We start from the raw sequence: 27,145 nt of genomic DNA on the forward strand, positions 1-27,145 counted from the left end.
ACACTTATATAAGGGTTGTCCCTGTATAATTATAGCATTTTGGTGTGTGCTGGCAAACTCTCCCTCTGTCTCCCCAAAGGGCTAGTGGGTCCTGTCCTCTATCAGAGCATTCCCTATGTGTGTGCTGTATGTCGGTACGTGTGTGTCGACATGTATGAGGAAAATGTTGGTGAGGAGGCGGAGCAAATTGCCTGTAATGGTGATGTCACTCTCTAGGGAGTCGACACCGGAATGGATGGCTTACTTATGGAATTACGTGATAATGTCAACACGCTGCAAGTGGGTTGACGACATGAGACGGCCGGCGAACAAATTAGTACCGGTCCAGGCGTCTCAGACACCGTCAGGGGCTTGTAAAAACGCCCATTTACCTCAGTCGGTCGACATAGACCCAGACACGGGCACTGATTTCAGTGTCGACGGTGAAGAAACAAACGTATTTTCCTTTAGGGCCACACGTTAAGGGCAATGAAGGAGGTGTTACATATTTCTGATACTCCAAGTACCACAAAGAAGGGTATTATGTGTGAGGTGAAAAAACTACCTGTAGTTTTTCCTGAATCAGATAAATTAAATGAAGTGTGTGATGATGCGTGGGTTTCCCCCGATAGAAAATTATTGGCGGTATACCCTTTCCCGCCAGAAGTTAAGGCGCATTGGGAAACACCCCTCAGGGTGGATAAGGCGCTCACATGCTTATCAGAAAAATATCCTAAAAAGTATACACACACATGCTGGTGTTATACTGTGACCAGCGATCGCCTCAGCCTGGATGTGCAGAGCTGAGGTGGCTTGGTCGGATTCCCTGACTAAAAATATTGATACCCTTGACAGGGACAGTATTTTATTGACTATAGAGCATTTAAAGGATGCATTTCTATATATACGAGATGCGCAGAGGGATATTTGCACTCTGGCATCAAGAGTAAATGCGATGTCCATATCTGCAAGAAGATGTTTATGGACACGACAGTGGTCAGGGGATGCAGATTCCAAACGGCACAAAGATGTATTGCCGTATAAAAGGGGAGGAGTTATTTGGGGTCGGTCCATGGGACCTGGTGGCCACGGCAACTGCTGGAAGATCCACCGTTTTTTACCCTAAGTCACATCTCTGCAGAAAAAGACACCGTCTTTTCAGCCTCAGTCTTTTCGTCCCTATAAGATATCTGCCCAGGGATAGAGGAAAGGGAAGAAGACTGCAGCAGGCAGCCCATTCCCAGTAACAGAAGCCCTCCACCGCTTCTACTAAGTTCTCAGCATGACGCTGGGACCGTACAGGACCCCTGGATCCTACAAGTAGTATCAAAGGGGCACAGATTGGAATGTCGAGGCGTTTCCCCCCTCGCAGGTTCCTGTAGTCTGCTGTACCAATGTCCCCCTCCGACAGGGAGGCAGTATTGAAAACAATTCACAAGCTGTATTCCCAGCAGGTGATAATAAAATTACCCCTCCTACAACAAGGAAAGGGGTATTGTTCCACACTATAGGGTGGTACTGAAGCCAGAAGGCTAGGTGAGACCGATTCTAAATCTGAAAAATTTGAACACTTACAAGGGTTCAAATCCAGATGGAGTCACTCAGAGCAGTGATAGCGAACTGGGAACAAGGGGACTATATGGTGTCCCGGGACATCAGGGATGCTTACCTCCATGTCCCAAAATTTGCTTTTCTCACCAAGGGTACCTCAGGTTCGTGGTACAGAACTGTCACTATCAGTTTCAGACGATGCCGTTGGAGTGTCCAAGGCACCCCGGGTCTTTACCAAGGTAATGACCGAAATGAGGATTCGTCTTCAAAGAAAATGGACGACCTCCTGATAAGAACAAGGTCCAGAGAACAGTTGGAGGTCGGAGTAGCACTATCTCAAGTAGTTCTACGACAGCACGGGTGGATTCTAAATATTCCAAAACCGCAGTTGTTCCGACGACACGTCTGCTGGTCCTAGGGATGATTCTGGACACAGTCCAGGAAAAGGGTGTTTCTCCCAGAGGAGAAAGCCAGGGAGTTATCCGAGCTAATCGGGATCCTCCTAAAACCAGGAAAAGTGTCAGTACATCATTGCACAAGAGTCCTGGTAAAAAATGGTGGCTTATTACGAAGCGCTTCCATTCGGCAGATTTCACGCAAGAACTCTTCAGTGGGATCTGCTGGACAAATGGTCCGGATCGCATCTTCAGATGCATCAGCGGATAACCCTATATCCAAGGACAAGGGTGTCTCTCCTGTGGTGATTACAGAGTGCTCATCTTCTAGAGGGCCGCAGATTCGGCATTCAGGATTGGATGCTGGTATCCACGGAGGCCAGCCTGAGAGGCTGGGGAGCAGTCACACAGGGAAAAAATTTCCAGGGAGTGTGATCAAGTCTGGAGAATTCTCTCCACATAAATATACTGGAGCTAAGAGCAAATTTGTAATGCTATAAGCTTAGCAAGGCCTCTGCTTCAAGGTCAGCCGGTATTGATCCAGTGGGATAACATCACGGCAGTCGCCCACGTAAACAGATAGGGCGGCACAAGAAGCAGGAGGGCAGTGGTCAAAACTGCAAGGATTTTTCGCTAGACGGAAAATCATGTGATAGCACTGTCAGCAGTGTTCATTCCAGGAGTGGACGACTGGGAAGCAGACTTCCTCAGCAGGCACGACCTCCACCCGGGAGAGTGGGAACTTCATCGGGAAGTTTTCCGCATGATTGTGAACCGTTGGGAAAGACCAAAGGTGGAAATGATGGCGTCCCGCCCGAACAAAAAACGGGACAGGTATTGCGCCAGGTCACGAGACCTTCAGGCGATAGCTGTGGACGTCCTGGTAACACCGTGGGTGTAACAGTCGGTGTATGTGTTCCCTCTTCTGCTTCTCATAACCAAGGTATTGAGAATTATAAGACGTAGAGGAGTAAGAACTATACTCGTGGCTCCGGATTGGCCAAGAGGGACTTGGTACCCGGAACTTCAAGAGATGCTCACGGAGGACTAATGGCCTCGGGAGCTAAGATGGGATTTGCTTTCAGCAAGAACCATGTCTGTTCCAAGAGGAACCGTGGCATCTGCCTCTAAGAAAGGACCTGCTCCAGCAGGGACCTTGTCTGTTCCAAGACTTACCGCGACTGCGTTTGACGGCATGGCGGTTGAACGCCGGATCCTAAGGGAAAAGGCATTCCGGAAGAGGTCATACCTACCCTGGTCAAAGCCAGGAAGGAGGTGACCGCACAACGTTATCACCACACGTGGTGAAAATATGTTGCGTGGGTGAGGCCAGGAAGGCCCCACGAAAAAAATTTCAACTAGGTCGATTTCTGCACTTCCTGAAAACAGGAGTGTCTATGAGCCTCAAATTGGGGTCCATTAAGGTTCAAGTTTCGGCCCTGTAGATTTTCTTCCAGAAAAAATTGGCTTCAATTCCTGAAGTCCAGACGTTTGTCAAGGGAGTATTGCATATACAGCCCCTTGTGTGCCTCCAGTGGCACCGTGGGATCTCAACGTAGTGTTGGGATTCCTCAAATCATATTGGTTTGAACCGATCAAATCTGTGGATTTGAAATATCTCACATGGAAAGGGACCATGTTGTGGCCCTGGCCTCGGCCAGGCGATTGTCAGAATTGGGGGCTTTGTCTTAAAAAAAGCTCATATTTGTTTTTCCATTCGGACAGGGCAGAACTGCGGACTCGTCCCCAGTTTCTTCCTAAGGTGGTGTCAGCGTTTCGCCTGAAACAACATATTGTGGTGCCTGCGGCTACTAGGGACTTGGAGGACTCCAAGTTGCTAGACGTTGTCGGGGCCCTAAAAATAGATATATATATATATATATTTCCAGGACGGCTGGAGTCAGAAAGTCTGACTTGCTGTTTATATTGTATGCACCCCAAAAGATGGGTGCTCCTGCTTCTAAGCAGACTATTGCTCGTTGGATTTGTAGTACAATTCAGCTTGCACAGTCTGTGGCAGGCCTGCCACAGCCAAAATCTGTCAATGCCCATTCCACAAGGAAGGTGGGCTCATCTTGGGCGGATGCCCGAGGGGGTCTCGGCTTTAAAATTTTGCCGAGCAGCTACGTGGTCAGGGGGGAACACGTTTGTAAAATTCTACAAATTTGATACCCTGGCTGAGGAGGACCTGGAGTTCTCTCATTCGGTGCTGCAGAGTCACCCGCACTCTCCCGCCCGTTTGGGAGCTTTGGTATAATCCCCATGGTCCTGACGGAGTCCCCAGCATCCACTAGGACGTTAGAGAAAATAAGATTTTACTTACCGATAAATCTATTTCTCGTAGTCCGTAGTGGATGCTGGGCGCCCATCCCAAGTGCGGATTGTCTGCATTACTTGTACATAGTTATTGTTACAAAAATCGAGTTATTATTGTTGTGAGCCATCTTTTTTAGAGGCTACTTCATTGTTATCATACTGTTAACTGGGTTCAGATCACAAGTTGTACGGTGTGATTGGTGTGGCTGGTTTGGGTCTTACCCGGGATTCAAGATCCTTCCTTATTGTGTACGCTCGTCCGGGCACAGTACCTAACTGAGGCTTGGAGGAGGGTCATAGGGGGAGGAGCCAGTACACACCATGTGATCCTAAAAGCTTGCTTTTGTGCCCTGTCTCCTGCGGAGCCGCTATTCCCCATGGTCCTGACGGAGTCCCCAGCATCCACTACGGACTACGAGAAATAGATTTATCGGTAAGTAAAATCTTATTTTTGTATTAAAACAGAACTCTAGGTACCATTTATGAAAATACTACCTATACTGTACATTGTAAAAATTGAGTAGATCAATTACAGTAAATACTGAATTATGTTTTGTGGGGTTTTGTTTTTTTGGTTTGTCTTCTTTATGTTCTATTACAGAACCTTGTGATATGCATCTCAATGGCTTCTCATTTGGGAACAAACATTGTATTCTATTCTAAAAATTTGTTAACATTTTTTCTTTTTAAAAACAGACCACCTGAGCTTGCTTGAATATAATTTACTGTATTTCTCCTAAAACTGTAGGGATCAGTGCTTTAATCCGCCTACTGAATTCTGCTGGAGAAGAAACCCAACCTGGCCTTACTATCTTGTTGTGCGAGATCCTTACTGCTGTGTACCTGAGCCTGTTCATCCATGGATTAGCCACTCACTCAAGCCAAGAGCTGTTCTGCATTGTTGCCCATCCTTTGAGTGACAAAATGTGGTCTGCAGTCTTCGGAGGTGGAGCTCGAATTCCATGCAGAGGACAAATGCCTGTTAAACCAGTCAAAGGTTAGTTCATTCTAAATAAGTAATTAGACATTTATTGTTGGTGTATCGGAAATGCTGGTATAACGCGGAATGCTGTGTAAATGTATGGATGGCCATATTGTTGGGTTTTTTGGTTTGTTTTTTTAATTTGTGTTTTTGTGATGTTTTGTATGCTCTTGTGCCCTAGTATTATCACATTGTAACATGGTTGCATGTTAAACACAAATCAATCTGTTCTTTACTGAATGTAGATGTTTTCTCTTTCATCCATCTGGGGGACGCTGCGCCGTTACTTGTGGGTTAGAGGTGTGTGGTTGTGGAGTTTGGCACAGAACTATTAGAATCTAACTCCTCCCCCCTCTAACCCCTCCCATCTCCTTCCTGCCTAGCCAGTACCTCAGTCTTAGTTTTGTGCCTGTGGAGTACAGACACAGTTCTTTTCTTTCTCCTTAGATAGTGAGGTTTTTATTATTTTTAGACTTTTCTGAAGTACCTAGTCCCTGTTTACGGGTGGCAGGTACTGCTGGAGTGGATTTAGTTAGTTTTGTTCCACTCTGCACTGCCGCTGGAGGCCACCACACTCCGGTCACTGGGGCCTCGTTTTACTCTACACAGGATGCGGCAGGGATAAGGTACACAGCCACAATCTGTCACTGACAGTATTGGGCTGTCCGCTCTATTACTATATATATTTTTACCTTTGTCAGCCTCCCTATACACTACTATCACGCGCGCCCCCCTCCCCCTTCCACCTTCTCTCCTCCAACACGGGACTCGTTCCGGGGCTGGACAGTCAACTTTATTTGGGGGTTTACTGTCAGGGGCTGTGGTAGTGATACTGCTCAGGGGCCGGGAGAGTGGTGTCGCGCTCCCCGGGGCTTCCATTCAGTTGCCGTACAAGCCACAAGCCGCTCTGTACAGCGGCTCGCGGGAGAGACTGACTTCCGGTTAGTAGTCTCTCCCTGTAAGCAGCCGCGGCTTTTACATAATTGTACAGGGACGGCTTCCCGCCCTGCTCTGCAGCTCGCGCGCTCCCCTCCAGCGTACAGAGGGCTCCGGGCGCCATCTTCTTCTACTGCTGACAGGGGACGCTGTGCTGCGCAACACGGAGAGAAGTTTCTATAAGAAACAACAGCACTTCTCACTTTGTCTTCTCAAATGGGGATAAGCTAACTGCAAGTATATTTGTGTTTTTTTTGTTTCTCTAGCCATAGTGTGAGCTAATAGTCATCACCTTAGGTGTCACTAGCATTATGGGTTCACTGCTAGGTCACTGTTATAGGGGATTTATAGTCCTATTAAAGATTGGTTTATTTTTCTTGTTCAATGGACACTACCCTCCATTTCTGAATTGCGTCAGTCTAGATCGGTGACTGAGTCCGGTCAGACTCGGGTGGAGCCTCTGTGGGCTCAGATTATGGGCAAGACGGATTATGGGCGGACGCGGATACCCTCTGTGCTTCATGCTCTGGTGCATCTGTGGTGGACCAACAGAGAGGTTCCGTGGATCAGACTATGTCTTCTAGGCCAGGAACATCCGGTGTGGACTCAAAATCTGGACAGATGTCTTGCTGATTTAACTCAATCCCTAAACAAGTTTGTAAACTCTGCCGGCAGTTCTTCTGCTACAAAAAAAAAAACCCGACACAGACGTTGCCCGCTATAACTTTCTGGGGGAGGAGTTGGAGTAATTCCCGTTGGAGAATGGGGAACTAGATAGGATGAGGTTTCGGTCTGGGAGGATGATTTTTCTACTAGCTTAGGTGTTAGATAGACACCATCCTTCAGACTCTTAATAACAGGGATATTTTAAAAGAAGCCCTGACTTAAGCCGGATTCCCGTTTCCAAGCCCTAAGAAATTAAAAAATTTCTATAGCCTTTTGCAGAGGAGGCTATGAGATTTTGGGAAACAGCTCAAAAGGTAGACGCTCCCATTTCACATTTAGCAGGAGCTACGGTTATTTCTTCTATACTGTCTGTGACGTTGAAAGATCCTACAGATGGGAAGATTGATACAATGCCTAAATCTGTTTTCTTTATCACAATTCTAGCTGGCGCTTGGGTCCTCGAGGCCGCAGACGACTGACTAGCACAGGTCATAACTGGAATGCAGTCTGACGATCCATCGGACATTCAATTAGCAGAACAGATTTCGGAAGCTCTTACTTATGTGGGTAAGACCTTGGTTGATCCTACAATCCCGTATTTCTGCCTTGACCGTGACAGGAAGACAGACCGGCTTCGGGTTTGGAATGCCGATTTTGACTCCAAACAGACCTCTTTGGCGGTACCCTTTAAAGGTGAGTTCTCTTGGGGTCGGAATCAAGAAGATTATTTCAGATACTACAGGAGGGCAAGAGCCCTTTCTTCCAGTTGCCCCTACGAAACCGAATGCTATAAGGTTTCGGTCCTTTCGTATACAAGGAAAAAGGTAGTTTCCATTCCTTTCGTGTTTTTTCCAGATACCCACGAAGAGAGGCATTCAGAAGTAGAAGTAAACCTGCCGACAAACCTACTGCATGACTGTTCAGGATCTCCGGAGGGATCAGTGATGGTTGGGGCTCGGTTACTACAGTTCAAAGAAGTGTGGCTCCTGTCGAAACCAGATCGGTGGGTGACGGAGGTCATATCCAGAGGATATTTGTTAGATCTCGAGGAACCAGTCCCATATCGTGTGTTCATCACTCCTCTTCCAAGCGGTCCCTCCAGACGTCGAGCTCTTCGTCATGCAACAGCCACTCTTTTATGAAATGAAGAAATTCTTCTAGTTCTCGCTCAGCAGAGGGGTCGGGGATTTTACTCGTGGACAACCTGGACAGTTCATTTCAACCCAAAAGTTCAAGATGGAATCCATCCGCTTGATTATCGTCACCATGGAACCAAGGTGATATTTGGCCTCTTAAGACATAAGACGCCTATCTGCTTGTCTCTATTTGGACGGGCCATCAATCTCTTCTGAGATTCGCAGTCGGCCTTGACATTTTCAGTTCAGGCTCTTCCCTTGGGTCTATCCACGACTCCTCGGGTATTCACAAAGGTCATGGGCCATGTGCTGGCAGTTTTGCAGTGTCAGGGAGTCGTCATGACTATATATTTGGATGATCTGTTGATCAAGGCCCCGTCAGAGTTAATTCTTCACAAGAGCTTGCGTTTCACAAGAGAGACTCTACAGTCATTGGGATGAATAATAAATTGTTCGAAGTCTTCTTTGCTTCTTTCCCAGAAAATGATGTTTCTGGGACATTTATTCGACGCCAACAACCAGAAAGTGGTTCTTCCTTAGGACAAGATTCAGGACATACAGTCCAGAATTCGAGCATGGCTGCATTTACCGGTGGTTTCGGTTCTCCGATGCATGCAGGTATTAGGCAAGATGGTGGCAACCTTCGAGGCAGTTCCATATGCCAAGTTTCATGCTCGACCCCCTTCAGGCTCCGGTTTCTCAATGTTGGACTCTGATAGGGCCTCATTTCGAAATGCAGCTGGTCCGCTTGTCTATACAGAATCATCAGTCGCGTCGCTGGTGGCTTCACAGTTCCAATGTGACCAAAAGCTGTTCCTTTCACAATTTGGTCTTGGGTGATGGTCACTACAGACGCCAGCCTCAGAGGTTGGGGGCAGTGTTTCAGACTCATCAATTCCAGGGCTCTGGACTAGTCAACAGTCAAAGTTGCAGATCAACATCTCACAGTTGAGGACAATCCGGTGGGCGCTTCTTCGGATTCGAACCATGGTTCAGGGTCATCCAGTGCGGATTCAGTCCGACAACGCCACGGCAGTGGCTTACATAAACAAGCAAGGCGGCACTCGAGGCTACTCCACAAGGAAAGAATTCTCACAGGGGCGGAACATTGGGTTCCGACCATATCCGCGATTCACATTCCAGGAATCGAGAACTGGGAAGCGGTTTCTTAAGCCGTCACACAGTGCTTCCGGAAGAGTGGGAGTTTCACCAGGAGGTGTTTCTGACTCTAGTAGCCCGGTGGGGGATGCCCGATGTAGATCGGATGGCGTCTCGCCTCAACAACAAACATCCTCTCTACGGGTCGTGTACTCAGGACCCTCCAGCAGTTCTAATCGATGCACTGTCAGCGCCGTGGCACTTTCAACTGGGATATGTGTGTCCACCGTTGCCATTGTTTCCACGTCTGCTTCAACGCATTCAGAGAGACGGTCTTCCTATCATCCTGGTGGCCCCAGATTGGCCACGCTGACAGTGGTACACTCTTCTGCGCAAGATGGTCATCAAGGAGCCATTCCGACTCCCTCTGCGACCAGATCTTCTGATTCAGGGACCATGTCACCACCCAGGTTTGGTCGGCTGGCTTTGACGGCTTGGTTTTTGAATCCAACTTTTAAGGGAAAAGAGGTTTTTTTCTCGCTCTGTTGGGTAAACGATGATTTAGGCTAAAAAGCCAGTGACTTATGGAATTTACCACAGAGTGTGGCGTATTACATTGCTTGGTGTGAAAAGAGTGGTTTAACACCGGATTTGTTTAGAGTCCCTCGTTTGTTACCCTTCCTTCGGGAGGGTCTCAATAAAGGTCTGAGACTTTCTTCACTGGAGGGTCAAGTTTCTGCCTTGTCGGTTCTTTTTCAAATCTATCATTCCAGAAGTTCAGACGTTCCTTCAGGGAAGTTCTTCGGATTCAGCCACCTTTTGTTCCTCTCTGGGAATGTCACTTAGTCCTTACGGCTCTTCAGAAGTCTCCATTTGATACCTTTGGAATCTGTAGAATAGCGGTATCTAACGTTAAAAAAGTTGTTTTCCTATTGGCAATTGCCTCCGCAAGACGAGGATCTCAATTGGCAGCTTTTTCCCTTTTTTATTGCAGACCACCCTTGTTGGTGTTTCATGATGACCGGGTGGTTCTGCGAACAAGACCGTCCTTCCAGCGTTTAATCCTTCTCCTTCCGTGGAGGATCCCCATTTGGTTCTTTTAGATATGCTTAGGGCCTTACGGTTTAATTATCTCGTACGGATCATATCTGTCGTACGGATGCATTGTTGGTTTTTAATTGATGCGTCCAAACGAGATTGGCCGGCTTCCAAGAACACAGTGGCTCGTTGGGTGACTTCGACCATCAAACAGTCTTCTGATGTTTCAGTTCCTGACTCAATTCCAGCTCATTCGAGTTGGAGCTTCTTGGGCTGCTCGCGGGGGTGCATCTATTGAGCAGCTGTGTAGGGCGACGACCTGGTCGTCGGTGCATACGTTTAAAAAAAAAAAAAAAAGTTTTTACCGTTTTCATACCTTTGGTTTGGAGACTGCCTCTGTTGGGCGTCAGATGTTACGGACGGCTATGCCGTCTACTTCTCCCTCCTCTCATTAGCTTGCTTTGGGAAATCCCACAAGTAACGGCGCAGCGTCCCCCAGATGGATGAAAGAGAAATAGGGATTTTTGTTTACTTACCGTAAAACCTCTTTCTCTGATTCCATCTGGGGGACGCTGCGATCCCTCCCATATGTTTGTCTGGTTTAACCAGTTGATTCTTTTCGGTCTATCTCCTTTGGCTTGGCTAAACGTTAACTGAGGTACTGGCTAGGCAGGAAGGAGATGGGAGGGGTTAGAGGGGGGAGGAGTTAGATTCTAATAGTTCTGTGCCAAACTCCACAACCACACATCTCTAACCCACAAGTAACGGCGCAGCGTCCCCCAGATGGAATCAGAGAAAGAGATTTTACGGTAAGTAAACAAAAATCCCTATTTTTCCTAATAAAGAAATTACACATAAGTACAATACTGTATATTTAATTTAAAGTTCAGTACAGTTAGGTAGAAAACTGGTGTCTATTACACCTGACCTAAGCTGTCTGCTGCACTGACATAAAGCAAATGAAATGAAAGGTCATCTTTCATTAACCAGGAAAGTATTGTATTAAATAGCTAGGAAGATGACTGGTAAACCCATCTGTTTAGTTCATTGTAAGACAGGTGACTTAACTACTTAATTTGATTTAACCATATGGACCAAAGCATGGATATTCTTAAAATTTGGACTGTAACGACAAAGTTTGAGAAAGTGGATGCCAGTGTGATTATCATAATAATGAAATGCTGTCTAATTTGGAAGCTGGCTGAATCTGACCTTATAAAATATGCTATATAGCCTCTGCATATAAATATGCTGGTTAGCCTCTCACAGTAGACTTGGCATTCTACATATTTGTTTCTTTACTGGGGAAGCAGTTGATGTGTGTATCCTAAAGGGGAAAGCAAGCTCACGTGTGATATTTGGTCAGCTTGTAACTGGAGGCTTAATGATTCTGAGAAAGCTGTGGATTCAAGAAGGTTTCCTCAAAACAGTATATTGACAAACTTTAAATTAAACCTTTTTCTCTGACGTCCTAGTGGATGCTGGGAACTCCGTAAGGACCATGGGGAATAGCGGCTCCGCAGGAGACTGGGCACAAAAGTAAAAGCTTTATGACTAGCTGGTGTGCACTGGCTCCTCCCCCTATGACCCTCCTCCAAGCCTCAGTTAGATTTTTGTGCCCGGCCGAGAAGGGTGCATGCTAGGTAGCTCTCCTGAGCTGCTTAGAGTAAAAGTTTAAATAGGTTTTTTATTTTCAGTGAGACCTGCTGGCAACAGGCTCACTGCATCGTGGGACTAAGGGGAGAAGAAGCGAACTCACCTGCATGCAGAGTGGATTGGGCTTCTTGGCTATTGGACATTAGCTCCAGAGGGACGATCACAGGCTCAGCTTGGATGGGTCCCGGAGCCGCGCCGCCGGCCCCCTTACAGAGCCAGAAGAGCGAAGAGGTCCGGAAAAATCGGCGGCAGAAGACGTTCCTGTCTTCAATAAGGTAGCGCACAGCACTGCAGCTGTGCGCCATTGCTCTCAGCACACTTCACACTCCGGTCACTGAGGGTGCAGGGCGCTGGGGGGGAGCGCCCTGAGACGCAATAAAACACGTTTTAAACCTTATATGGCTAAAGAAATGCATCACATATAGCTCCTGGGCTATATGGATGCATTTAACCCCTGCCAGTTTTCCTAAAAAAAGCGGGAGAAAAGGCCGCCGAAAAGGGGGCGGAGCCTATCTCCTCAGCACACAAGCGCCATTTTCCCTCACAGCTCCGCTGGAAGGACGGCTCCCTGACTCTCCCCTGCAGTCCTGCTACAGAATCAGGGTAAAACAAGAGAGGGGGGGCACTAATTGGCAGATAATACAGCAGCTATAGAAGGGAGAAACACTTATATAAGGTTATCCCTGTATATATATAGCGCTCTGGTGTGTGCTGGCAAACTCTCCCTCTGTCTCCCCAAAGGGCTCGTGGGGTCCTGTCCTCTATCAGAGCATTCCCTGTGTGTGTGCTGTGTGTCGGTACGATTGTGTCGACATGTATGAGGAGGAAAATGATGTGGAGGCGGAGCAATTGCCTGTAATAGTGATGTCACCCCCTAGGGAGTCGACACCTGACTGGATGGTCGTATGGAAGGAATGACGTGACAGTGTCAGCACTTTGCAAAAAACTGTTGACGACATGAGACAGCCGGCAAATCAGTTAGTGCCTGTCCAGGCGTCTCAAACACCGTCAGGGGCTCTAAAGCGCCCGTTACCTCAGATGGTCGACACAGACCCAGACACGGATACTGACTCCAGCGTCGACGGTGACGAGACAAACGTAATGTCCAGTAGGGCCACACGTTACATGATCACGGCAATGAAGGAGGCTTTGAACATTTCTGATACTACAAGTACCACAAAAAGGGGTATTATGTGGGGTGTGAAAAAACTACCCATAGTTTTTCCTGAATCAGATGAATTAAATGAGGTGTGTGACAAAGCGTGGGTTTCCCCCCGATAAAAAACTGCTGATTTCTAATAAATTATTGGCATTATACCCTTTCCCGCCAGAGGTTAGGGCGCGTTGGGAAACACCCCCTAGGGTAGATAAGGCGCTCACACGCTTATCAAAACAAGTGGCGTTGCCGTCTCCTGATACGGCCGCCCTCAAGGAACCAGCTGATAGAAAGCTGGAAAATATCCTAAAGGGTATGTACACACATACTGGTGTTATACTACGACCAGCAATCGCCTCAGCCTGGATGTGCAGCGCTGGAGTGGCTTGGTCGGATTCCCTGACTGAAAATATTGATACCCTGGATAGGGACAGTATATTATTGACTATAGAGCATTTAAAGGATGCATTACTATATATGCGAGATGCACAGAGGGATATTTGCACCCTGGCATCAAGAGTAAGTGCGCTGTCCATTTCTGCCAGAAGAAGTTTATGGACACGACAGTGGTCAGGTGATGCGGATTCCAAACGGCATATGGAAGTTTTGCCGTATAAAGGGGAGGAGTTATTTGGGGTCGGTCTATCGGACCTGGTGGCCACGGCGACGGCTGGGAAATCCACCTTTTTACCCCAGGTCACCTCTCAGCAGAAAAAGACACCGTCTTTTCAAACTCAGTCCTTTCGTCCCCATAAGGGCAAGCGGGCAAAAGGCCACTCATTTCTGCCCCGGGGCAGAGGAAGGGGAAAAAGACTGCAGCAGGCAGCCTCTTCCCAGGATCAGAAGCCCTCCCCCGCTTCTGCCAAGTCTTCAGCATGACGCTGGGGCTTTACAAGCGGACTCAGGCACGGTGGGGGCCCGTCTCAAAAATTTCAACGCGCAGTGGGCTCACTCGCAAGTGGACCCCTGGATCCTGCAGGTAGTATCACAGGGGTACAAATTGGAATTCGAGACGTCTCCCCCTCGCCGGTTCCTGAAGTCTGCTCTACCAACGTCTCCCTCCGACAGGGAGGCAGTACTGGAAGCTATTCACAAGCTGTATTCCCAGCAGGTGATAATCAAGGTACCCCTCCTACAACAGGGAAAGGGGTATTACTCCACGCTGTTTGTGGTACCGAAGCCGGACGGCTCGGTGAGACCGATTTTAAATCTGAAATCATTGAACACTTACATAAAAAGGTTCAAATTCAAGATGGAGTCACTCAGAGCAGTGATAGCGAACCTGGAAGAAGGGGACTATATGGTGTCTCTGGACATCAAAGATGCTTATCTCCATGTCCCAATCTACCCTTCTCACCAAGGGTACCTCAGGTTTGTGGTACAAAACTGTCATTATCAGTTTCAGACGCTGCCGTTTGGATTGTCCACGGCACCACGGGTCTTTACCAAGGTAATGGCCGAAATGATGATTCTTCTTCGAAGAAAAGGCGTCTTAATTATCCCTTACTTGGACGATCTCCTGATAAGGGCAAGGTCCAGGTAACAGTTAGAGGTCGGAGTAGCACTATCTCAGGTAGTGCTACGTCAGCACGGGTGGATTCTAAATATTCCAAAATCGCAGCTGATTCCAACAACACGTCTACTGTTCCTAGGGATGATTCTGGACACAGTCCAGAAAAAGGTGTTTCTCCCGGAGGAGAAGGCCAGGGAGTTATCCGAGCTAGTCAGGAACCTCCTGAAACCAGGACAAGTGTCAGTGCATCAATGCACAAGGGTCCTGGGAAAGATGGTGGCTTCTTACGAAGCGATTCCATTCGGAAGATTCCATGCAAGAACTTGTCAGTGGGATCTGCTGGACAAATGGTCCGGATCGCATCTTCAGATGCATCAGCGGATAACCCTATCTCCAAGGACAAGGGTGTCTCTCCTGTGGTGGTTGCAGAGTGCTCATCTTCTAGAGGGCCGCAGATTCGGCATTCAGGACTGGATTCTGGTGACCACGGATGCCAGCCTGAGAGGCTGGGGAGCAGTCACACAGGGAAGAAATTTCCAGGGCTTGTGGTCAAGCATGGAAACGTCTCTTCACATAAATATCCTGGAACTAAGGGCAATTTACAATGCCCTAAGTCAAGCAAGGCCTCTGCTTCAGGGTCAGTCGGTATTGATCCAATCGGACAACATCACGGCAGTCGCCCACGTAAACAGACAGGGCGGCACAAGAAGCAGGAGGGCAATGGCAGAAGCTGCAAGAATTCTTCGCTAGGCGGAAAATTATGTGACAGCACTGTCAGCGGTGTTCATTCCGGGAGTGGACAACTGGGAAGCAGACTTCCTCAGCAGACACGACCTCCACCCGGGGGAGTGGGGACTTCACCCAGAAGTCTTCCACGTGATTGTAAACCGTTGGGAAAAACCAAAGGTGGACATGATGGCGTCTCGTCTCAACAAGAAACTAGACAGATATTGCGCCAGGTCAAGGGACCCTCAGGCGATAGCGGTGGACGCTCTGGTAACACCGTGGGTGTACCATTCAGTGTATGTGTTCCCTCCTCTGCCTCTCATACCCAAAGTATTGAGAATCATAAGAAGGAGAGGAGTAAGAACTATACTCGTGGCTCCGGATTGGCCAAGGAGGACTTGGTACCCGGAACTTCAAGAGATGCTCACGGAGGACCCGTGGCCTCTACCTCTAAGAAAGGACCTGCTCCAGCAGGGACCTTGTCTGTTCCAAGACTTACCGCGGCTGCGTTTGACGGCATGGAGGTTGAACGCCGGATCCTGAAGGAAAAAGGCATTCCAGATGAAGTCATCCCTACCCTGATCAAGGCCAGGAAGGATGTAACCGCGAAACATTATCACCGCATTTGGCGAAAATATGTTGCGTGGTGTGAGGCCAAAAAGGCCCCTACAGAGGAATTTCAACTGGGTCGTTTCCTGCATTTCCTGCAAACAGGACTATCTATGGGCCTAAAATTAGGGTCCATTAAGGTTCAAATTTCGGCCCTGTCAATATTCTTCCAAAAAGAACTGGCTTCAGTGCCTGAAGTTCAGACGTTTGTCAAAGGGGTACTGCATATACAGCCTCCTTTTGTGCCTCCAGTGGCACCTTGGGATCTCAATGTAGTGTTGAGTCTCCTAAAGTCACATTGGTTTGAACCACTCACCACTGTGGAATTAAAATATCTCACATGGAAAGTGGTCATGCTGTTAGCCCTGGCTTCAGCCAGGCGTGTCTCAGAATTGGCGGCTTTATCATATAAAAGCCCTTACCTAATTTTTCATTCAGACAGGGCAGAACTGAGGACTCGCCCTCAATTTCTCCCTAAGGTGGTTTCAGCGTTTCACATGAACCAGCCTATTGTGGTGCCTGCGGCTACTAGGGACTTGGAGGACTCCAAGTTGCTGGACGTAGTCAGGGCCCTGAAAATATATGTTTCCAGGACGGCTGGAGTCAGAAAATCTGACTCGCTGTTTATCCTGTATGCACCCAACAAGCTGGGTGCTCCTGCTTCTAAGCAGACGATTGCTCGTTGGATTTGTAGTACGATTCAGCTTGCACATTCTGTGGCAGGCCTGCCACAGCCAAAATCTGTAAAAGCCCATTCCACAAGGAAGGTGGGCTCATCTTGGGCGGCTGCCCGAGGGGTCTCGGCTTTACAACTTTGCCGAGCAGCTACTTGGTCAGGGGCAAACACGTTTGCTAAATTTTACAAATTCGATACCCTGGCTGAGGAGGACCTGGAGTTCTCTCATTCGGTGCTGCAGAGTCATCCGCACTCTCCCGCCCGTTTGGGAGCTTTGGTATAATCCCCATGGTCCTTACGGAGTTCCCAGCATCCACTAGGACGCCAGAGAAAATAAGAATTTACTTACCGATAATTCTATTTCTCATAGTCCGTAGTGGATGCTGGGCGCCCATCCCAAGTGCGGATTGTCTGCAATACTTGTACAGGTTGAGTATCCCATATCCATATATTCCGAAATACGGAATATTCCGAAATACGGACTTTTTTGAGTGAGAGTGAGATAGTGAAATCTTTGTTTCTCTATCGTCCTAAGTGGATGCTGGGGTTCCTGAAAGGACCATGGGGAATAGCGGCTCCGCAGGAGACAGGGCACAAAAAAGTAAAGCTTTACTAGGTCAGGTGGTGTGCACTGGCTCCTCCCCCTATGACCCTCCTCCAGACTCCAGTTAGATTTTGTGCCCGAACGAGAAGGGTGCAATCTAGGTGGCTCTCCTAAAGAGCTGCTTAGAGAAAGTTTAGTTTAGGTTTTTTTCTTTACAGTGAGTCCTGCTGGCAACAGGATCACTGCAACGTGGGACTTAGGGGGAAAGTAGTAAACTCACCTGCATGCAGAGTGGATTTGCTGCTTGGCTACTGGACACCATTAGCTCCAGAGGGATCGAACACAGGCCCAGCCGTGGAGTCCGGTCCCGGAGCCGCGCCGCCGACCCCCTTGCAGATGCTGAAGCGTGAAGAGGTCCGGAAACCGGCGGCTGAAGACTCCTCAGTCTTCATAAGGTAGCGCACAGCACTGCAGCTGTGCGCCATTTTCCTCTCAGCACACTTCACTGGGCAGTCACTGAGGGTGCAGAGCGCTGGGGGGGGGCGCTCTGAGAGGCAAATATAAACCTTATACAAGGCTAAAAATACCTCACATATAGCCCATAGGGGCTATATGGAGATATTTAACCCCTGCCTGACTGGAAAAATAGCGGGAGAAGAACCCGCCGAAAAAGGGGCGGGGCCTATCTCCTCAGCACACGGCGCCATTTTCTGTCACAGCTCCGCTGGTCAGAACGGCTCCCAGGTCTCTCCCCTGCACTGCACTACAGAAACAGGGTAAAACAGAGAGGGGGGGCACATTAATGGCTATATATATATATATTAAAGCAGCTATAAGGGAGCACTTAATATAAGGATATCCCTTGTATATATAGCGCTTTGTGGTGTGTGCTGGCAGACTCTCCCTCTGTCTCCCCAAAAGGGCTAGTGGGTCCTGTCTTCATTAGAGCATTCCCTGTGAGTTTGCGGTGTGTGTCGGTACGTGGTGTCGACATGTATGAGGACGATATTGGTGTGGAGGCGGAGCAATTGCCAAATATGCAGATGTCACCCCCCAGGGGGTCGACACCAGAATGGATGCCTTTATTTGTGGAATTACGTGATGGTTTATCTTCCCTTAAACAGTCAGTTGAGGACATGAGGCGGCCGGACAATCAATTAATGCCTGTCCAGGCGCCTCAAACACCGTCAGGGGCTGTAAAACGCCCTTTGCCTCAGTCGGTCGACACAGACCCAGACACGGGCACTGATTCCAGTGACGACGGTAGAAATTCAAACGTATTTTCCAGTAGGGCCACACGTTATATGATTTTGGCAATGAAGGAGACGTTACATTTAGCTGATACTACAGATACCGTAAAACAGGGTATTATGTATGGTGTGAAAAAACTACAAACAGTTTTTCCTGAATCAGAAGAATTAAATGACGTGTGTGATGAAGCGTGGGTTGCTCCTGATAAAAAGTTGATAATTTCAAAAAAGTTATTGGCATTATACCCTTTCCCGCCAGAGGTTAGGGCGCGCTGGGAAACACCCCCTAAGGTGGACAAGGCGCTCACACGCTTATCCAAACAAGTGGCGTTACCCTCTCCTGAGACGGCCGCACTTAAGGATCCATCAGATAGAAAGATGGAAGTTATTCAAAAGAATATATACACACATGCAGGTGTTATACTACGACCAGCTATAGCAACTGCCTGGATGTGCAGTGCTGGAGTAGTTTGGTCAGAATCCCTGATTGAAAATATTGATACCCTAGATAGGGACAATGTTTTACTGTCGTTAGAACAAATAAAGGATGCATTTATCTATATGCGTGATGCACAGAGGGATATTTGCACACTGGCATCTCGGGTGAGTGCTATGTCCATTTCAGCCAGAAGAGCCTTATGGACACGACAGTGGACAGGCGATGCGGATTCAAAACGTCACATGGAGGTTTTGCCGTATAAAGGGGAGGAGTTATTTGGAGTTGGTCTATCAGACTTGGTGGCCACGGCTACTGCCGGGAAATCCACTTTTTTACCTCAAGTCACTCCCCAACAGAGAAAGGCACCGACCTTTCAACCGCAGCCTTTTCGCTCCTACAAAAATAAGAGAGCAAAGGGCTTGTCGTACCTGCCACGAGGCAGAGGAAGAGGGAAGAGACACCAACAGGCAGCTCCTTCCCAGGAACAGAAGCCCTCCCCGGCTCCTGCAAAAACCTCAGCATGACGCTGGGGCCTCTCAAGCGGACTCGGGGACAGTGGGGGGCCGTCTCAAAAATTACAGCGCGCAGTGGGCTCACTCGCAGGTAGACCCCTGGATCCTGCAGATAATATCTCAGGGGTACAGGTTGGAATTAGAGACGGATCCTCCTCATCGTTTCCTGAAGTCTGCCTTACCAACCGTCTCTTCCGAAAGGGAGAGGGTGTTGGAAGCCATTCACAAGCTGTACGCTCAGCAGGTGATAGTCAAAGTACCCCTATTACAACAAGGAAAGGGGTATTATTCCACTCTATTTGTGGTACCGAAGCCGGATGGCTCGGTAAGGCCTATTCTAAATCTGAAGTCCTTGAACCTCTACATAAAAAAGTTCAAGTTCAAGATGGAGTCACTCAGAGCAGTGATAGCGAACCTGGAAGAAGGGGACTTTATGGTATCCTTGGACATCAAGGATGCGTATCTACACGTTCCGATTTACCCCGCACACCAGGGGTACCTCAGGTTCATTGTTCAAAACTGTCACTATCAGTTTCAGACGCTGCCGTTCGGATTGTCCACGGCGCCTCGGGTCTTTACCAAGGTAATGGCCGAGATGATGATTCTTCTTCGAAGAAAAGGCGTATTAGTTATCCCATACTTGGACGATCTCCTAATAAGGGCAAGGTCCAGAGAACAGCTGGAGACAGCTTTAGCACTATCTCAAGAGGTGCTAAGACAACACGGGTGGATTCTGAATATTCCAAAATCCCATTTAATCCCGACAACTCGTCTGCTGTTCCTAGGAATGATTCTGGACACGGTTCAGAAAAAGGTTTTCCTTCCAGAGGAAAAAGCCAAGGAGTTATCCGATCTGGTCAGGAACCTCCTAAAACCAGGAAAAGTGTCAGTACATCAATGCACAAGAGTCCTGGGAAAAATGGTGGCTTCTTACGAAGCAATTCCATTCGGCAGATTCCATGCAAGAATATTCCAAAGGGATCTGTTGGAAAAATGGTCAGGGTCGCATCTGCAGATGCACCTGCGAATAACCCTGTCACCAAAGACAAGGGTGTCACTTCTGTGGTGGTTGCAGAAGGCTCACCTATTAGAAGGCCGCAGATTCGGCATTCAGGATTGGATCCTGGTGACCACGGACGCCAGCCTGAGAGGCTGGGGAGCAGTCACACAAGGAAGAAACTTCCAGGGAGTATGGACGAGTCTGGAAAAGTCTCTTCACATAAACAACATCACGGCGGTCGCCCATGTAAACAGGCAGGGCGGCACAAGAAGCAGGAGTGCAATGGCAGAAGCTGCCAAGATTCTTCGCTGGGCGGAGAATCACGTGATAGCACTGTCAGCAGTGTTCATCCCGGGCGTGGACAACTGGGAAGCAGACTTCCTCAGCAGACACGATCTTCATCCGGGAGAGTGGGGTCTACATCCAGAAGTCTTCAACATGTTAATAGACCGTTGGGAAAGACCAATTGTAGACATGATGGCGTCTCGCCTCAACAAGAAACTGGACAAATATTGCGCCAGGTCAAGAGATCCACAGGCAATAGCTGTGGACGCACTGGTAACTCCTTGGGTGTACCAGTCAGTGTATGTGTTTCCTCCTCTGCCGCTCATACCAAAGGTATTGAAGATCATACGGCAAAGAAGAGTAAGAACAATACTAGTGGTTCCGGATTGGCCGAGAAGGACTTGGTATCCGGAACTTCAAGAGATGCTCACGGACGAACCGTGGCCTCTACCTCTGAGAAGGGACCTGCTACAGCAGGGTCCCTGTCTTTTTCAAGACTTACCGCGGCTGCGTTTGACGGCATGGCGGTTGAACGCCAGATCCTAAAAGGGAAAGGCATTCCAGAAGAAGTCATTCCTACCTTGATTAAGGCACGGAAGGAAGTCACCGTGAAACATTATCACCGCATTTGGCGAAAATATGTAGCGTGGTGCGAGGATCGGAGGGTTCCGACGGAGGAATTCCAACTGGGTCGTTTCCTACATTTCCTGCAATCAGGATTATCTATGGGTCTCAAATTGGGATCCATTAAGGTTCAAATTTCGGCCCTGTCAATATTCTTCCAAAAAGAATTGGCCTCTGTCCCTGAGGTCCAGACTTTTGTCAAGGGAGTACTGCATATACAGCCTCCTGTGGTGCCTCCGGTGGCACCGTGGGATCTAAATGTAGTTTTAGATTTCCTCAAATCCCATTGGTTTGAACCATTGAAAAAGGTGGATTTGAAATATCTCACATTGAAAGTGACTATGTTACTAGCCCTGGCCTCTGCCAGGAGAGTATCTGAATTGGCGGCTTTATCTTATAAAAGTCCTTATCTAATCTTCCATTCGGATAGGGCAGAACTGCGGACTCGTCCGCATTTTCTCCCTAAAGTGGTATCAGCATTTCATCTGAACCAACCTATTGTGGTGCCTGCGGCCACTAGCGACTTGGAGGACTCCAAGTTGTTGGACGTTGTCAGAGCCTTAAAAATATACATTGCAAGGACGGCTGGAGTCAGAAAATCTGACTCGCTGTTTATATTGTATGCACCCAACAAGTTGGGCGCACCTGCTTCTAAGCAGTCGATTGCTCGTTGGATTTGTAACACAATTCAACTTGCACATTCTGTGGCAGGCCTGCCACAGCCTAAAACTGTAAAAGCCCACTCCACAAGGAAGGTGGGCTCATCTTGGGCGGCTGCCCGAGGGGTCTCGGCATTACAACTCTGCCGAGCAGCTACGTGGTCGGGGGAGAACACGTTTGTAAAATTTTACAAATTTGATACCCTGGCAAAGGAGGACCTGGAGTTCTCTCATTCGGTGCTGCAGAGTCATCCGCACTCTCCCGCCCGTTTGGGAGCTTTGGTATAATCCCCATGGTCCTTTCAGGAACCCCAGCATCCACTTAGGACGATAGAGAAAATAAGAATTTACTTACCGATAATTCTATTTCTCGGAGTCCGTAGTGGATGCTGGGCGCCCATCCCAAGTGCGGATTATCTGCAATACTTGTACATAGTTATTGTTAACTAATTCGGGTTATTGTTAAGGAGCCATCTTTAAGAGGCCCTTTCTGTTGTCATACTGTTAACTGGGTTTAGATCACAAGTTGTACGGTGTGATTGGTGTGGCTGGTATGAGTCTTACCCGGGATTCAAAATGCCTCCCTTATTGTGTATGCTCGTCCGGGCACGGTACCTAACTGGAGTCTGGAGGAGGGTCATAGGGGGAGGAGCCAGTGCACACCACCTGACCTAGTAAAGCTTTACTTTTTTGTGCCCTGTCTCCTGCGGAGCCGCTATTCCCCATGGTCCTTTCAGGAACCCCAGCATCCACTACGGACTCCGAGAAATAGAATTATCGGTAAGTAAATTCTTATTTTTTTGATGGCTCAGTGTACACAAACTTTGTTTAATACACAAAGTTATTAATAATATTGTATTAAATGACCTTCAGGCTGTGTATACAAGGTGTATATGAAACATAATTGAATTGTGTGAATGTAGACACACTTTGTTTAATGCACAAAGTTATAAAAAATATTGGCAAAAATTACCTTCAGGCTGTGTGTATAAGGTGTATATGAAACATAAATGCATTCTGTGCTTAGATTTAGGTCCCATCACTATGATATCTCATTATGGTATCTAATTATTCCAAAATACGGAAAAATCCGTTATCCAAAATACCTCTGGTCCCAAGCGTTTTGGATAAGGGATACTCAACCTGTATATAGTTATTGTTACAAAAATCGGGTTGTTTATTGTTGTGAGCCATCTTTTCAGAGGCTCCTACGTTTATCATACTGTTAACTGGGTTCAGATCACAAGTTGTACGGTGTGATTGGTGTGGCTGGTATGAGTCTTACCCGGGATTCAAGATCCTTCCTTATTATGTACGCTCGTCCGGGCACAGTATCCTAACTGAGGCTTGGAGGAGGGTCATAGGGGGAGGAGCCAGTGCACACCAGATAGTCCTAAAGCTTTTACTTTTGTGCCCAGTCTCCTGCGGAGCCGCTATTCCCCATGGTCCTTACGGAGTTCCCAGCATCCACTACGGACTATGAGAAATAGAATTATCGGTAAGTAAATTCTTATTTTTGAATTGTACACAAGCACATACACATTTACACAGTCGCATAAACACACTCAACCTGGCTTCACGTAAAGGGGCTGTTTTGTCCCCTATTTACTTTTAAATGTATGGTTTCTGGATATAAATTGAATAACGCATTTAAAGTTTAACTGAATTCACTGCAGCTTTGTTATAAATAATGTTATTTTATATGCCTTAGGCTGGGGCCACACATAGCGGCCAAGCGGTTCCTGCTGAACGGGCTTAGAACGGGACCCGCTTGGCCATGAGGGGGTATTGTGTGCACACGGATCATGTTCTGCAGGATGCCACAGAACAGGATCCGGCCAGGATCCATGGCCATTTAAATGTATGGTTTCTGGATATAAATTGAATAACGCATTTAAAGTTTAACTGAATTCACTGCAGCTTTGTTATAAATAATGTTATTTTATATGCCTTAGGCTGGGGCCACACATAGCGGCCAAGCGGTTCCTGCTGAACGGGCTTAGAACGGGACCCGCTTGGCCATGAGGGGGTATTGTGTGCACACGGATCATGTTCTGCAGGATGCCACAGAACAGGATCCGGCCAGTGACACACGGGATTTCATAGAGCACAGTGCGGCACAGCCGCACTGTGTGAACACATGCATTGAAATGTATGCATTCACACTGAAATCCTGTAGTTCTGTCATCCGGCCCAACCGCAGCATTCTGTGGTTAGATCCAGCGGCGCGGGACTGCCGCATATGTGTGGACGCCTGCCCATGTGCAGTCTCCTTGCGGCCAAGCAGGTCCTGTTGAACGGGACCCACTTGGCCACTATGTGTGGTCTGTCCTCTCCTCTCTAATTCTATCTGCTCTAGTGTGGGAGCAGTCCCTATCTCCCCACCACCACCTCCAATACCTTAATGGTTACATATTATTTTTTTGTTGCAGTACGGTTTTCTTCCCGTTACTCTTTTACTTCTGTGTGACCAATACCTGTTTCTCTGACGTCCTAAGTGGATGCTGGGACTCCGTAAGGACCATGGGGAATAGCGGCTCCGCAGGAGACTGGGCACAACTAAAGAAAGCTTTAGGACTACCTGGTGTGCACTGGCTCCTCCCACTATGACCCTCCTCCAGACCTCAGTTAGAATCTTGTGCCCGGCTGAGCTGGATGCACACTAGGGGCTCTCCTGAGCTCCTAGAAAGAAAGTATATTTTAGGTTTTTTATTTTACAGTGAGATCTGCTGGCAACAGACTCACTGCAGCGAGGGACTAAGGGGAGAAGAAGCGAACCTACCTAACTGGTGGTAGCTTGGGCTTCTTAGGCTACTGGACACCATTAGCTCCAGAGGTATCGACCGCATGGAACTGGCCTTGGTGTTCGTTCCCGGAGCCGCGCCGCCGTCCCCCTTACAGAGCCAGAAGCAAGAAGTGTTCTGGAAAATCGGCGGCAGAAGACTTCTGTCTTCAACAAGGTAGCGCACAGCACTGCAGCTGTGCGCCATTGCACCTCATGCACACCTCACACTCCGGTCGCTGATGGGTGCAGGGCGCTGGGGGGGGGGGGGGCACCCTGAGCAGCAATATAAACACCTTGGCTGGCAAATCATCACAATATATAGTCCCAGGGCTATATATGTGATAAATTACCCCTGCCAGAATCCATGAAAAAAGTGGGAGAAAAGTCAGCCAAAAAAGGGGCGGGGCTATCTCCCTCAGCACACTGGCGCCATTTTTTCTTCACAGTGCAGCTGGAAGACAGCTCCCCAGGCTCTCCCCTGTAGTTTTCAGGCTCAAAGGGTAAAAAAAGAGAGGGGGGGCACTAAATTTAGGCGCAATATGTGTATACAAGCAGCTATTGGAGGAAAAATCACTCAGTTATAGTGTTAATCCCTGCATTATATAGCGCTCTGGTGTGTGCTGGCATACTCTCTCTCTGTCTCCCCAAAGGACTTTGTGGGGTCCTGTCCTCAGTCAGAGCATTCCCTGTGTGTGTGCGGTGTGTCGGTACGGCTGTGTCAACATGTTGGATGAGGAAGGTTACGTGGAGGCGGAGCAGAGGCCGATAAATGGGATGTCGCCCCCTGTGGGGCCGACACCAGAGTGGATGGATAGGTGGAAGGTATTAACCGACAATGTCAACTCCTTACATAAAAGGCTGGATGACGTAACAGCTGTGGGACAGCCGGCTTCTCAGCCCGCGCCTGCCCAGGCATCTCAAAGGCCATCAGGGGCTCAAAAAAACGCCTGTTACCTCAGATGGCAGACACAGATGTCGACACGGAGTCTGACTCCAGTGTCGACGAGGTTGAGACATATACACAATCCACTAGGAACATCCGTTGCATGATCTCGGCAATGAAAAATGTGTTACACATTTCTGACATGAACCCAAGTACCAAATAAAAGGGGTTTTATGTTTGGGGAGAAAAAGCAGCCAGTGTTTTGTTCCCCCATCAGATGAGTGAATGAAGTATGTAAAGAAGCGTGGGTTCCCCCGATAAGAAACTGGTAATTTCTAAAAAGTTACTGCTGGCGTACCCTTTCCCGCCAGAGGATAGGTCACGTTGGGAGATATCCCCTAGGGGGGATAAGGCGCTCACACGTTTGTCAAAAAAGGTGGCACTGCCGTCTTAGGATACGGCCACTTTGAAGGAGCCTGCTGATAAAAAGCAGGAGACAATCCTGAAGTCTGTATATACACACTCAGGTACTATACTGAGACCTGCAATTGCCTCAGCATGAATAGTGCTGCTGCAGCGTGGTCTGATACCCTGTCAGATAATATTAATACCCTAGACAGGGATAATATTTTGCTAACATAGAGCATATTAAAGACGTCGTCTTATATATGAGGGATGCACAGAGGGATATTTGCCGGCTGGCATCCAGAATTAATGCAATGTCCATTCTGCCAAGAGAGTATTAGAGACCCGGCAGTGGACAGGTGATGCTGACTTTAAAAGGCACATGGAGATTCTACCTTATAAGGGTGAGGAATTGTTTGGGGATGGTCTCTGGGACCTCGTATCCACAGCAACAGCTGGGAAGAAAAAAATTTACCTCAGGTTTCCTCACAGCCCAAGAAAGCACCGTATTTTCAGGTACAGTCCTTTCGGCTTCAGAAAAGCAAGCGGGTCAATGGCGCTTCCTTTCTGCACAGAGACAAGGGAAGAAGGAAAAAGCTGCACCAGACAGCCAGTTCCCAGGATCAAAAATCTTCCCCCGCTTCCTCTGAGTCCACCGCATGACGCTGGGGCTCCACAGGTGGAGACAGGTGCGGTGGGGGCGCGTCTTGGGAACTTCAGGGACCAGTGGGCTGCCCACAGGTGGATCCCTAGGTTCTGCAAGTAGTATCACAGGGATACAAGCTGGAGTTCGAGGCGACTCCCCCTCGCCGTTACCTCACATCAGCCTTGCCTGCTGCCCTCGGAGAAAGGGAGGTAGTACTGGCGGCAATTCACAAGCTGTACTTCCAGCAGGTGAAATCAAGGTACCCCTCCTTCAACAAGGCCGGGGTTACTATTCCAAAATGTTTGTGGTACCGAAACCAGACGGTTCGGTGAGACCCATTCTAAAATTGAAATCCTTGAACACTTATATACGAAGGTTCAAGTTCAAAATGGAATCGCTCAGGGCGATTATTGTAAGCCTGGAGAATTTCATGGTATCACTGGACATCAAGGATGCTTACCTGCATGTTCCTATTTACCCTCCTCACCAGGAGTACCTCAAAATTGTGGTACAGGATTGTCATTACCAATTCCAGACGTTGCCGTTGGTCTGTCCCCGGCACCGAGGGTATTTACCAAGGTAATGGCCGAAATAATTATCCCGTACTTGGACGATCTCCTTATAAAGGCTAGGTCAAGGGAGCAGTTGTTCGTCGGAGTAGCACTATCTCGGGAAGTGCT

General features: G+C 48.2%; 1 protein-coding gene across 4 annotated transcripts in view; it reads left to right on the top strand.

Annotated features, from left to right (window-relative positions):
* DMXL1 (Dmx like 1) overlaps positions 1-27,145 on the top strand; it is a 444,894-nt gene that overhangs the window by 317,000 nt on the left and 100,749 nt on the right. For all 4 annotated transcript variants that reach the window (XM_063964182.1, XM_063964179.1, XM_063964181.1 and 1 more), the window contains exon 28: positions 4,990-5,238. In XM_063964182.1, the coding sequence (XP_063820252.1) occupies positions 4,990-5,238 (249 nt within the window). The remainder of the gene's footprint in view (positions 1-4,989; positions 5,239-27,145) is intronic.

The sequence above is a fragment of the Pseudophryne corroboree genome, chromosome 1, assembly GCF_028390025.1.
Source record: "Pseudophryne corroboree isolate aPseCor3 chromosome 1, aPseCor3.hap2, whole genome shotgun sequence".
NCBI lineage: Eukaryota > Metazoa > Chordata > Amphibia > Anura > Myobatrachidae > Pseudophryne > Pseudophryne corroboree.